The sequence below is a fragment of the Triturus cristatus genome, chromosome 7 (genome assembly GCF_964204655.1).
Source record: "Triturus cristatus chromosome 7, aTriCri1.1, whole genome shotgun sequence".
Lineage (NCBI taxonomy): Eukaryota > Metazoa > Chordata > Amphibia > Caudata > Salamandridae > Triturus > Triturus cristatus.
In genome coordinates this window covers 1744252209-1744266978 of record NC_140590.1, presented here as the reverse complement: position 1 = coordinate 1744266978, position 14770 = coordinate 1744252209, and the positions used below count along the sequence as shown (strand labels likewise).

Here is a 14770-nt window from a genome sequence, read left to right as displayed (position 1 = left end):
CATCTATACTTTGGTAATGCTTTACTTTTAATAGTAGCGTGCAGCTACTTAACATATGTTATATAATTCATTCTTTGAATTTGAAAGTGTAATTCTTCCAATGGCATCTGCAGAACATAATGATGACAACAAACCAAATTGAGATCATTCCAGACATTTTCAAGAAGGGGCCACACACTCATAACACACAGTTTGCAAAGATAAGCCATCCTTACACAAAGAGTACAGTCGCTACTCACTCAAACACGTACTTCACAAGCATTACCACTGGTGTCAGTACACAAACCTCATAGACACTCAAAAACACAATCAAACCACAAATCAACACCAGGACAAAAACAAGAGGCAGCCCACAGACTGTACTCAAACCAAACCATTTGTAAATCATATTTACAAACAAAAGAGCTCTGAAAAGCAGTCCAGAGACTGCACCAAGACAAGTAAACAGCCCAAAGACTGTTCCATGTTACAAATATCATAAGGCCTTTTTCTCGTATATTTGTTCCACAGTGTACTATACATATTGGAAGAAATACCGTTTTTAAAATACATAAACCTATTACGTGTCCCCTCTAGGGGAGCCGGCTGACTACTTTCTAGATCCATATTGGTACCTCCAAGTCAGCAACACTTTCTACGAAGTGTGCTAGGAGCAGGCATGCCAAAAATATTATAGTAAATATAATATTATAACTAAAGTAGTACTTATCCCAAATATAGTACTTATCCCAAATATATCAAAATTACAGACAGAACATCTCCTCATTACCTGCCTTTGTATATTGCAATATACAAACAAAATCAAACCAGAATCTTGGCCAATCAAATTCAAAACAAGAGTGTCGCTTAAGTGACCTTACCAAACCAAAGTCTCCAACCTCCACCTTCCAAGCTCTGGGTTGACCTAATGATCACTGGAAAAATTTACAACAAGGGAGATCTCAGTTGGGACCGGCCAACACCTGGAGGGTCAGATCGGGAAAACTGGAAAACACGTTGGTCTGCAAAGACAAAGGGTCTCCTCGTGCAGGGTACCTCCTAAGTAGATTCCTGTCTTCTGTCAAGACCACTCCCTTGGATAGCCGCGTCTTCGATGAGCCCCGCAAGTTGGGCGACAATTTGTGGAAATGAGCCTTTTTAGAGGCCCACCAGTGCAGGGGTTCACCCTTATCTGTCCACTGGTTCTTAAACCAACAAAGAAGAGATTGGCATGGAAGCTGTAATATAAAATAAATAGATTTATTAACCTCTCATGAGTGGGACTACTTCTATACAACACCCTTGGGCACTGTATGAGGTAGTCCAAGGAATACAGAAGCCATGGGCCTTATATACCCATTTGTTGCATAGTCAGCATGGAGACTCAAAGGGGAGGTACTGGCACATACAGGAATAGTTATTGACTAACATGGGCATACAAATATGTCTTGGTCAGCAAAGTGGGAGGGGAGACACTTCTGCTTACATCAGTTAAAACAGCATGACAGTTACACTCTAAGACAGGTGCATTTTACCAGTTACAGGCCTTTCTGAGCATGCACTGTGCTCTAGCTCAGTACTGAAAGAGTTAACTATAGTTGATGACTCAAGCAGAGTAGAAAAGCAGGCAACAGTGAAGACGGAAGATGCACATGGCTAACACATGGCTAACTAAAATGGTTGCCACAAACAAAATGGCTTCAGCTTATGCTAACAGCAATTTCTGTGATTTCCACAAATGGACTTGGCAGGGCAAGGCACTGACTGCATTTATTATAATGTAAATTGGATGATAAAAGCTTTTTGCAATTACCATCCATAACACTTATAATTAGAAGGCCTGAGCCCCTCCGCCAAGCACAGAAGCCGCTGCTACTGAAGGGTCTTTTTATGAGACACAATTGTGCGTCAAAATATAAAAAATAAAAAATGGTAATCCTTGTGCCAGGTGTGCAGATTGGCTAAAAAATAGTTGCTGCACTTATCAAAATGGTCAACTTCAATTCTATTGCCAGTGATTATTTGCTGCTAAGGCAAAAACATACTCTACTGTGCATAGACTCTCGAGTATTTGAATATTTCAAGAAGGCCCCTTGTGAATGTTGTTTTCAAATCTATAGCTTTTTAGCAGATGTGTTTGTAAAATGCTGAATTTAAAGTGCACCATTTGGCAACCTTTTCCCCAAAACTTTCAGGGTGGTGGCTTTACGATTCTAACAGATCTTGCCACAACAGCCTGGGTCTCTGACCAAGGAACTGGGAAGGGATTTATAGGGAGAAATGGACAGTAATGATGTTTTTCTTGTTGGCAGCAAAACAGGAAACTGCAGTTCACTGGAAAAAAACAAGTGCCCCAGACGTTTTGCCCTGGCCACATATGTAGTGGACATTAATGGTGAAAATATATCATATGGCGTGATGGATGAACACAGAAAATTTGAACATGAGTGGGAAACAGTGATTGGCTATTTACAGGACGAGTCACCGATCCTGAAATATCTACGGGCACTGAGAACTCTGAGATTAAACTAGACAGCAGAGGAGGCCAAACAAGGGAACACCTGAGACTAACCAGTAACTCAATGTTGGTAGTGAACATAAATTACTAACTAATGTGCATATCTAAGGTATTTTTAGGAGAGAGAGTAGGTTCTTTAAAGGAAGGGGGGAATGGAAATCGGGCTAAACATTATACTGCATAATCAAATCTGTATTCTCTAACTGGAAATGCAAGAAAATAAATAAAAAGTTATGAACAAATGTATATCGTGGAAGAACCCACATCCACAAACCAATCGTGGCAGAGGTAGGCTTGCTTGCTTCATTGGGTTGCTCAGACCAGTGGGAGACAGGTCTTTACGCCACACCACTTTAAGAATTCATTAGACGCCACTGGTTTCATGGCAAACGATGTTAGTATCCTCATAACATTTACCACTGCTTATACAAGTCATAGAAACTTAGGGCCTCATTTCTGGCGCATCACTGCATGAAAACAGCAATGCGTCACTTTTCATTGCACCCTCCTTGCGACATGATGGATGCGTCATATTTACAGTATGACGCATCATGTCGCAAGGAGTTACAGATAGGTCAGTATTTCTGATGTATCTGTAGGTGCAAAAATTACGCGTTGCTGGAGTGTGTCACAAAAGTGACGCAACTTCAGCAATGGGTCATTTAACATGGGCAAGTTCCATTTCAAATGTGCCTGCATCAGTCTTACGACTGCTGTGAAGCAGGCGTAAAATGTTGACGCATTTGCATCCTAGAAGTGGCGCAGTGAAGTCTCATAGATTTCACTGCATCACTTCTACGAGGCTTACTTGCGTGGGAATGCCCACCCTGCATACATTATACCTGGCGCAGGTATAATTTGGCGCAGGGGTTTACAAAGTGACGCATCTAACAAATATGATGCAATATGGTGCATTTTTTACGCCGCTGGTGCGTCACAAAATGTGACGCAACAGCGGCGCAAAAGTGACGCAAGGGCTCATAAATAAGCCCCTTAGTACATTGTCTCAGTCTTGCATTTTCCATGTAAGTGAACGGATGTTGTTAAGGAAAGTCATGACTTCGTTTAGGTGAGTAAATTAGCCAATCACCTCATCAGTCTGCACTCCAAAATATCAGTGTGACTTTGGCAGCCTCGGGCAAGTGTTATGATTCACTTTTTGAGAGTAGGTGCAAAATGTGACAAGCTCGATGTACATACATTTAGAGAACATTGCCCCTTGTAAGCATGCTAGTAACACTTACACATGTTCATTCAGTGTAGATCCATTGACCCAGGTCCAACGTCTTTGTGCAGGTGTGATGAAAAGGCCAATCCAACTCTGGGTGGGCAGTTTGGATGTAAGATAATCCTGCACACAATAAACCAAAATATATCTTTTGTATACTAATATTTCCCTTTGATGCAAATACTACCATGCAGCAATGTTAATTATATCTGGAAATTCATGAAAATGCACTACATGGCTCATGTAAGCAAACAGTTCAAGAGTTGAGATGCGCCCCCAGCCCCCCGCCCCGTGCACAGCTGCAACCCACACATGCACAGCTGACAATACTTCATGAAGTTTTCCCACTTAAGTAAGTTAAGCTTCTGATATCCAAATTATACCTGTTTATTCAAATTATACATTCAATTCATCTTAACAATTACATTGCCCCAGTGCATTTTGGGAAGAACCCCTTCATTAATGGGCCACTAATTTCAATCAGATATTCATACCTGAACTCATGTCTATGGTAGTTCCTGATCATGGGTGTATCACATCTACATGCTGCACGAGGTAACCTACATTGGTGTAAACAAGAGAGCTCGATGACTGTGGGGTCCGATCCACCTTAGTCACTAAGGGCCTGATTCATATGTTGGCAGAGAGGGAACTCTGTCGTAAAGGTGACGGAGATCCCTCCCCGGCGACATAGTGGTTTATCTGTCCTATATAGATGTGGGTAGACCTTAAGTTTGGCTACCAAAGTGACTACTCTGTCTCCATCATAGCCAATCTTCTCTGGTGGCACAACAGCATAAAGGCCTTTGGAGAATTGGCTTTATATCCATCTATCAAATTAGGCTGTGCGGACAAATAGCTGTTTTTTTACTGCCCATCACCACCAGGTGAACCCTGGAGGTGAGGGACAAAAAAAAATTAATAATGCCCCCCTTCGCCATGGGAGATGACTCCGATGGTGAGGGGGGAAGTATTTTTTTTATTTTGGCAGTCATTTCTAAATCTGGCAGATGTACTTCCACCAGGGCAACAAAGTAATTTACTCCACCGCCCAGGCGGAACAATGGGCCATCCACCAGTATATAAACCAAGCCATAACAGGCCGATTTAATTCCTGGCAGATAACCAGTTTTTCTGTAATGGCACAGACACAGACTTAGTAACAGGACAAAGAGGATCGATGGTGCTTGGTTAATTGTACTGTTCCCCTATCTGCGTCACACTTTTAAGTGTTTATATCCCGACAGAACATAACCTGGAGCCATTCTTCTCACTTTTTTCAATCACTTATACCAACCACTGGTCCGATAAATATAGGTGATGATTTAAATTTTTGTACAAAAACCAGCTATAGTTACAAAAAATATAAGAAAGAAACAACTTAAACCAAGGCTAGCCAGAGAAATAAATCAACATAAAAAAGATTGCTTGCTTGTGGAACCACGGAAAGTGTAGTTTCCTTATAAGCAAGAATTCTTCTTAGTGGGGTTTAACTCTGCTTCTCGCATTGACCTTTTTTTTTACCACCACTACTGTGAATTTTATCGTATTATCATATTATCGAATGGTTTTTCTGATCAGATGTCTTTGGACTTAAAAATAAAAATAATAGATCTCAGACACCTAGGAGTTGGGTTTTCAATAAAACATACCAAGAGACTAAAAGCTGGGTGGAAGAGACAACAGTAAACATTCTGAGTTTTTTGCAAGGAATCCAGGCATTGCTTCCCAAGAAATGGTCTGGGATGCATTTAAAGTTTCTTTCTGTGCATAAATAATATTCTAGGAAAACTGCAATAATCAATAACCTAAAGGGTACCTTGGTATCGAGTTCACAAATAAGATTGAAGACCTTTATTAATTAAATTATAAAGCATTATTCATTCAAATAAAATCAGTATTGCAAAATGGAAGCCATTACCATTTATGATCCTTGGCAGAGTAGCTTTGATTAAAATGTCACTATTGCCAATGTTCAACTTTTATTTTTCCCGATGCTTTCTTTGCGTTGTTTGCAACCTGTTTACGAAACTAGACTCATTTGTTTCTCAATTGTTATGGGCGGATTCTAATTGCAAACTTACACTTAACACTTTACAAGCACATTTCAGGGATGGCGAGCTAACACTGCCAAATTTTAAAATCTATTATTTTGCTTAATTTGCAGTAAACATCTCCAGGTTTAGAGTAGGACAACAAGCCGAGTTCTACTACAGCAATGAAATGGTTGACATCATATTGACTGAATGCAATATAAAATAAAAGTTACACCTAAAAATTCAACTAAAAAGTACAATAGAAGTTAATAATAAACTGCTTTCTGGCAAAAAAAAACTACACTTTTAAAAGATTTTGTGATGTTGTTAGTTGTCGACCTGTCTTGAAGATCTCGCTTTTAAAAACCATGATACTATGGATCATGCAATGATACGAAGATGGAAATTAAATGGATTTTATAGAGCAGACTTCCTGGAAGGGGCTAGATGGGGACCGTGGGCTGAAATTAAGGGAGTGATTAGAATACAAAAGAACTTACTTCACAGGTCTTTTAATGTAATCTATTCCTCCCTTAAAGAACTGCGCTGGTCAATTATATCAGTTCAAAAGGAATTAGTTTATAATTTCATTGAAAATGTCTCTTCAAGGAAAGCACAGAGATAGAAACAATGTCTTAAGAAGGTTAAACAAACTAATATATCTAAAAAAATATTTAAAAAGTAGAAGAAACAAGAAGATATTGTTCTATCAACTTAGATTTGGGGATACATCAATAAGCTAAATATTTCTGTTCCCAGGGGGCATAACCCTCGTAAATTTCAGTTTTACTCAAAATGGCTCACATACAAATTATTTTAACACATTTGATTCATCTAGTTTCCTAAAATGTTTTAGATGTGACTCCCTGGAGACACCCAAATGGTCTCATGTCATCTGCCAATGTTCAAGATTAAATAACTTCTGCAGCTTTATATTTCAGTATCTTGAAAAACAAACCACAGTTTAGATTTCTCAAAATGTAATGATCCCCTTGCTGGGCTATTTTCCAATGCATGAAACTGGTAGGAGATTCCAAAAAAAGAGGCATACCCCATCAATTCCATCTTTTGTAGTCTGGGTAGCTAAAATGAATAGAGTTTGACACAAGAGGAAAATATGCCAAATGTGTCAGCGCAAGTTCAAAATTCTCAAAGATATTGGGTGCATCAAAGTATTAAGGAATGAATGGACAGATAGTGATATATAACCTGGGTATTCACTTGAACATTTGAATTTCATGATTTTTACCACTTTAAGCTGCACAATAATAATAACCTTGTCACGATTTGGGTATGTAAATCAAATATGCTGAAGTAGATTGTTGTATTAGAATTGGTAATTTCATGTTTTGTTATAAACCACTAACGATAGGTCTCTATCACTATGTATTTTTTATCTGGATTATAAGCCTTTGTTTTAAAAATATAAAAAGGAAATGGTGAATATACAAAAGAAGTAAAGTTACCCTGAAGTGTAAGGTAAAATTTGCACATATGTAAATACCCACGTGTAAGTTTACCTTTGTGAATAGTGCCCTAAATATTTATTATTTTTATTTTCAAAACAAGGATGCAGGCCTTACCCACATCTTTGTGGGGCAATTCAGTATCTCGCCTCAGTATGGCACATTCTCTCCAATCCTGATTATGTAGTGCACGATCAAAACTGGATATTATGGAAAACTATTCTCAAGAATTGAGATACATCAGGGCAAAAGAACAGTTCACCTGCATCAGGTAGTGCGAGCAGCTCTACCCAGTTAGCTAAGAAACAAAACAAAACCTCATCTGATTGATCAGCACAATGGGTACATCCTGCCCTGTTTCCAGCTCTTTAGCACCAAAGAACTGAGACATAAGAGGCAGCCTGTGTCGCCCACTAGTTTCAGGAAGCTGGGCAAATATAGGAGCCAGCACAAGCTGACACCACTCACTGCTATAGGGGTGGTAGTATGTCAAGTTTATTGTAGGCTGTTGGGTTCTTTCCCATTGTGGGGTTATTGATATGTGCTTTAGATTCTTTTGTACTTGATATTGTGGACAGGACGTGTTCAGGCCATCTGTGGTGTCGGGAGAAGAGTACTGTTAAACCTCTGAAGAAATCTTCTTGTTATGTTATGTTAGTTTAATTTCTATAGCTCTCGACTCACCCTGGGGCATCTTGGTGCTGCCTAGAAATAGTAACCTGAGGATTGGAAGGACCAGAGCGAATCAAAGGAAAACAATTAGAACAGAAAGGCTTTCAACTGTTTCCTAAAGATCAATCTCAGACAAGGTAGTGATGGAACTGGGTCGCACATCTATTCCCTAGTAGCTAGAACAGTTTAAGGTGCCCATCCGGATAGAAGAACATCCCACTACCTAGGATGCGAAAGTCCACTAGGCCCAAGAGAAGGGTACTAGTGGCTATAACATACTTTTCAACTAGGTACTATCCCGGCACTCAAATGTAACAAATTAGTGTATCACACAGTATAGTGAGAGATGAACAGTCTAACACAGCCGTGTTGATGCTTACAGTTTCAACTTTCCCCCAATATTAAAAAATAAACAGTACTGTACCAACAGAGTTCAATCATAGCACATACGTAGTTTAATTTGCATGTGATTCAGGATTTCAAAGTTCATAACAAAAGTAAATAATTCATGAGCATACGTAATTCAAAACTTCCAAAATTCAAAATACAAAGAAGTGTAAATCATTTCTGTATAGCTCCACAGTTTCTCGTGTAGCAAAAATAAGTAAAAGCATGTTCGAAGTTCAGTAAGTTGGTGATCCAAAAACAGCCGACACGTGTTTTGTTACCGATGTAACTTCTTCAAGGCTGTTGAAGTAAGATTATGGAACATTTAAACACAATCATAGTGTAGGAATAAAATCGTCAACGTAATTCACTCCTTTGATGATGCTCATGTGTGTTAATTCCAGTCACGTGTAGAAAAATTAATCCCACAGAGAGATTCCATTATATCGAGGGTAGTGAAGTGTCCATGCATTCATTGGTACAGTGATATTCACGATAGACCCAATAGTCAGGTCAAACCGATCCCAAACACCAAGTCACCAACCGAAACATGTGAAATGAACAAAAAGTCCAATAGTCAATGAAGTGAATAGGCAAGATCCAAGAAACCCATAGTAAGACTTAGAAACGTTCTAATGTATTTGATCAAGAAATACAGGATCTTAAAGTTTTACCTTCTATTGTATCTTGTATGGGCGCAAAGAATAGTATCATGCCATTGTAGTCCCAAGGATAATTCCAATGCTAGGTCAAGGTGTGTCCCGAAAGCATGAAGGTGAGTTTTGTAAGTCTATCCGTATTCTGGAATAGATGTATATGAAATAGCCATGTGAGAACAAAGGAATTGGTTAAATATCTGTCATCGACAAGTTTCTTGGCACTGAACCATCCACAAACTCGTTCCTGACACCCATTTACCTTGTGTCTGTGAGTCCTATGTGGGGACTAAGAGGAGAATTTCGTGGTCCCAAAAAACCAGGGTCTGAAAATCCGATCCCTGGTAGAAGTATTTAGCGGGATTCTAAGGTAACCCAGGCAAGCGCCTAACAGAAAGGAAAGTAAGAGAAAGGAACAATTTAGATCTCCGGCTAACCCATGCCTATTCAGCATGATTTCATGTATTAGAAGAACTAACCAATATTCTACGTTATGATGAGGCCAGCAGCAGTGTGCACGGTAAGAGCTTACTGTAGTCTGCTCATTCATAGAACCCCTCCTGCGCAAAGGTAAGCGTGATCAAAGTAAAAAACGAGAGTTTCACAAGGACCTGAGAGCAAGAGCCAAAAAAAAAAAGAATCAGTGATTAACTGCTCACTAAAGTACGGGAACAGGTAATGTTCAAGTGATGAAAAATTAGCCAACATTACGTGCAAAAAACAAAGTCAGTTATAGCGTATTTAAGAAAGGTTTAATGTACTCGGCTCATTAACAGGACCCCTCCTGCGCAATGGTATGCGTGGAATCAGTTCTTACCCCCACAGAAATTCTGTTCAAAGTGTAGTCGAATGGGTGTCCAAGCTGTCAAAGTCGCGCTATTCAAACAAGGTCCATGTATCAGTGATGGACGGTATTGGGAGGAAAAAACACTTCTAGATTCCCTTACGGTAAATGAAAACAACCTATAAGGCAAAAGACCCACTGTCACCGTGTCCTGAGAGCAAGAAAAACAGAATTCAATACCAAAAGCAATTATTTTGCATAACAGCGCCCAAACGCATATGTGGGAGCAGCTCTGGAAATGTTCCAAAGAGCACAAAAGTAAAAATAACAATGATCTTACTTAGTATATTCTGAAGAAAGCCATGTTGCAGAGAGTTCTGCCGAAAAGCACTATGGTAGGTGCCTGCATAAAAACGGTAACATGCGTTAAGCACACTATAACACATTTCAAGAACAAAGAGAAAGTCCCAAGCTAATCTAGTTTAAGTATCCGCAGTCGGCGCGGACTACCTCGTAATCACTTACTAGTAGTGCTCTACGGTAATTGAGCAAGTCGTGCAGCCGGCGTCCGTGAAGGCGGTCTATAAAGATACACTAGCTGGAAATTGTGCGCAGGGCTATGGGGAGCTTATTCCAGTATCTTGGAGCAAGATATGAGAATGCACTGCCCCCTGTGCGAATCAGGCGAATTCGGGGAACCTGAAGAAGTCCTAGTGTGCTGGATCTGAGGTTTCTGCAGGGTGAGTATTTTATGAGTTTTTTTGCAAGTAGAGAGGACCTCTACCTTTCAGAGCATTGTAGGTTAAACAGCAGATTTTAAAAAAAGTTCTCTTTTTTACGGGTAACCAGTGCAGTTCCCTGAGCAAAGGAGTCGAGGGGGAGCAGGCAGGATGATTTAGAATCATTCTAGCTGCAGTGTTCTGTATTACGTGTAATTTAGCAAGCAAGGTCTCTCGAAGCAAACGTAGACTGTAGAAACAGGAACTGGTAGTGGCAGCAATGTGGTCTTTCATGGTCATCGCCTGGTCCAACTTTAGACCTAGATTTTTTACAGATGGTTTGGGAACAGGAGCTGTACCCAATTGAGAGGGCCACCAGTCGTCCAAACAGATATCTAAGGCTTTCCCCATAAACATGACCTCAGTTTTGCCAGGGTTCAGTTGAAGACAGTTTTCTGTCATCCAATTGGAGATTGCGAGCATGCCGATGGCGATGCGAGTTTTCTCTGTATCTGGATTTGAGCCGATGGTAAACATAAGCTGCGTGTCATCAGCATATGAGATGATCTCAAATCCTAGCTGTTCGACTATTTTTGCTAGGGGGGGCATGTAGATATTAAATAAAGTCGGGCTCAGGCAAGAGCCCTGCGAGACACCCCGATCAAGACGCATTTTTGTTGAAGTATAGGGTCCTAACATGATGCTTTGTGTTCTTTCAGACATGAAGTGTTGCAGCCATTGCAAGGCTGTCCCTTGGATGCCGCAGGAGAATAGTCTCTCCACCAGCTTTGAGTGCAAGATGGTATCAAACATTGCGGAGAGATCTAGGAGTATCTGTATTACTGATCCTCCCGCATCTATTGTTTGCCAAAGGGAGTCAGTCACCGCCAAGATGGCAGTCTCAGTGCTGAAACCTGGCCGGAAGCCAGACTGTGATGGATCCAAAATTTGATTGGATTCCAAATATGAACTTAGCTGTCTGTTTATAATGCTTTGCAGCTGTTTGCCTAGAAGCGGTAGTAAAGAAATAGGGCGATAGTTGTTAAGAAGGAAAGGGTCAGCTGTTGGTTTTTTCAATATTGGGCGGACATACGCATCCTTCCATGTCCTAGGAATGATGCCAGATTGAATTGAGTAGTTGAAGATGTCTCGAATGGCAGGGGCACAACTCATGGCTAGGATAGCCATTGTCTTTGGCGGGCAGAGGTCTAGGGGCCAACCAGATTTAGCAGTAGAGAGACCTTTGGAGACCTCCTCAATCGAATATCAAGAGTGCTACTTGCTATCTTTCCTAACTCCTCCAATTTGGTAGGAGGTTCAGAAGCAGGGGGGGCTATAGATGAGAAGTTTGCATAGATTTTAGATATCTTTTCTTGGACGTAAATTGCAAGGGAGTTACAAAACTCCTGAGATTCCTTTGGCGACTGTCTACAAACTTTTGGGGATACAAAGTCCCTTACTATACTAAAAAGGGCTTTTGGAGAATTGCTAGTGTGTTCTATTTGGTTAAAGATGAATAGACGTCTGGCTGCTTTTAGATTCAAATGGTATCTGGACAAGGACTGTCTGTAACGTAGCCTATTATGAGAATCCTTACAAGCTCGCCAGATTCTTTCCAATTCTCTACATTTAGATTTTTCCATCTTTAGCTCCACCATAAACCAGGGGTTGAAGGCCGCCATGGAGAAGTACCGTACTTTTTGGGGGGGATTACGGCGTCTAAGGCTGTTCCTAAGGCAGCATTGAAGGCCTCCAACATTTTGGATACTTCCATAGCTTTCTTTACTGGTTCCATGGAGAAAGCCTTGTTAAAGGCTTCTAAGGCGAGATTACGCCATGGCATGCGCAGCTCTTGTTTTTGTCCTGCATATATTTCTAAGCTCCTCTGACCCGGCTGATGAATGGAAAACTTGATCATGGAATGATCTGTCCATGTGAGGGGGTCAGGAGGGCTACAACTCAGCTGGTCTGAGTTGGAAAAAATGAAATCTAATGAGTGGCCAGCCCGGCGAGTTGGGCCTTCAACTCTTTGAGTGAGTCCCATTAAATCCAGGGAGGAAAAAAGTTTATTTTCCTCAGGGTTAGTAAGATTTTCGCCATGAAGTTAAAATCCCCCAACAGAAGAAATGTATTTGAAGCAAGCACATGTAAGGCAATATGTTCCACCAGAAGGTCCGTAAAATTAGCTTTGGATCCTGGAGGATGATTAATTAATGCTCCATACCAGCTATCAGAAGGATATAGAGTGACCTTAAAAATTCCCAATTCAAAGCAATCATTACTTAAGGTGGAACCCAATTCACAGAGAGGTGATTTTTAAAAGCTATGGCTATGCCCCCTCCTGTTTTTCCTTCCCTGTCCAGATGATGGAATGTATAGTTCTCTGGAATAGCCAAGTTTATCAAAGGATGATTTGAGGGATTTAACCATGTTTCTGTGAAGAAGCATAGTGTCGGGAGTGGGAAGCAATCATGTCCCGTGTTTCAAAAGGATGTTTAGCTAGTGATCTTGCATAATATGTTGTTTAGACCGATAGTATCTGGATCCAGGCCCTTCCTTGGATCTGGTGTGTCTTGAAAGATATGGGCCTGATTATGAGTTTGGCTGTAAGGGAAACGCAATCAAGCGGCGTCGAATTCTCCACCGCACAGTTGACAGTCAGCCCACCAAATTAACATGTTGGCAATCTGTTGAAGGAAAGACCGCATACTCCTGTGACGGTGGTAGGGAGAAAGCAGCTGTCAGAAGGCGGTACAGACTAGTTCACCGCAATTAAATTACGAGTTGGCTTTCCGTCAAGCCGACCATGGTGGAAAGATCGCCTGCTTAGGATTAACGGAATTGAAGGAATTGGGGTGCATACACACCCATTTTCTTTTCTTACCTTCAGGCTCCCAAGGGATCCCTTCCTCCAGGGGCCCCCCTTCACAGCAGCATCTTGACCCTGAAGAAAACAACCCTGTTGGTGTTGAAATTCATGTAAGTCCATTTTGCGCTATTTACCCATTGACTGAACTGGGCACATATGGTCCTGACTCCAGCAATGGGAATGTACTCATGGTAGGTATTTTTTCACATGTCATGCATATGTGTACATTTAACACTTGTGCAGTCAAAATATACACAGCTGCATCGACATATATGAAAAATTATTTCCTGCCATCAGAAACACCGCCACTGGCCCAGCGGTCACATGGTAAAATGGCGGGCAGGAGACCACCGCCACAGTAGCCTTCTTGGGACCACCACTCAGTGGTATGGCAGTAAGAGTGCCAAACTTATAATCAGGCCCACAATGTCCATAGTTTCGATATTTTTAGTATGTCTTAAATGAAGAAAGAAAGACATGTTGGTTTGCATTATGTAAAATGTTTTTGAAAATCGTTATTCAAGCAATTACGACTTTGCAATGGATCAGACACGCACATATGTAAAAATGCAAACAAATACATACATTGACATATGCCTTTTGAAAGATGTGTCCGGACCACTACATTTTGGGAATTGGGATTCTTGGATTGTGTAGGTTTAAAATTACCTGCAGCAGTAACTCTGTTCCCACTTCCTCTGATTTTAACATTTCTGATTCCTTTTTATCCTCTCCTGTGCAACAGACTCTTGTCTCCGGCTAGGAAAAGGCTAGTAGTTTCACTGAAAGTTACAGACTTTCTAAATGCAACAGGGACATCAGATTTCCTACCATTTTTATTGATCCAGCATGGTCATGACAGCAGTTCTTAAATGCACTGCAAACTTTTCAGATGAGTAGTAAGTCTGGAGCTGGTAGGGGTTGACATTTCTAGTCCTCTAAATTCTCCAATAACTTCCAGAAATAAGTAGAGATTGATGGTTATAGACAATAGGACAAGACATCCAGAAGTGGTTTCTTTTAGAATGACCACACTTCTGTTAGCTAATGCTTTGATTGGCGTACTTTTCGTTAGTTGATTTTCCCAGACAGGTAGTTGCTGACCACAGAAAAAACTTCCTGTTGACCTTTATGAAAGTCATCTGATGCCACCGCCCCGGTCCAAAAGACTTAAGAGATTTAATGAAACTCTCAAAAGCCTGATGTGGAGCGTTAGAGGAATTTGGGCACCCTCTAGCCTTGCCTGCTTTTTGCATGCCATTCCAGAAATGGGTGTCAATTTTAGGCCATTTTTAAAAATTTTATTTTTACTATTTATTTTTATTAATTTGCAATGATCTGATGCGAGACCAAGCTACTTCATAACACCAGTTTATTCAAAAGTTAATGTTTATTTTTCCCAGAGTTTCTCCTGCTGGAGAATCAGTTGTCGGCCATAGAACAAATCAAGAATATC

At 40.6% G+C, this 14770-nt stretch overlaps 1 protein-coding gene across 1 annotated transcript in view; it reads right to left on the bottom strand.

The window, feature by feature from the left end:
* LOC146812978 (killer cell lectin-like receptor subfamily B member 1B allele A) overlaps positions 1–14770 on the bottom strand; it is a 446364-nt gene that overhangs the window by 129716 nt on the left and 301878 nt on the right. The window contains exon 5 of the mRNA XM_085620001.1: positions 3742–3848. Coding sequence (XP_085476127.1) covers positions 3742–3848 — 107 coding nt within the window. The remainder of the gene's footprint in view (positions 1–3741; positions 3849–14770) is intronic.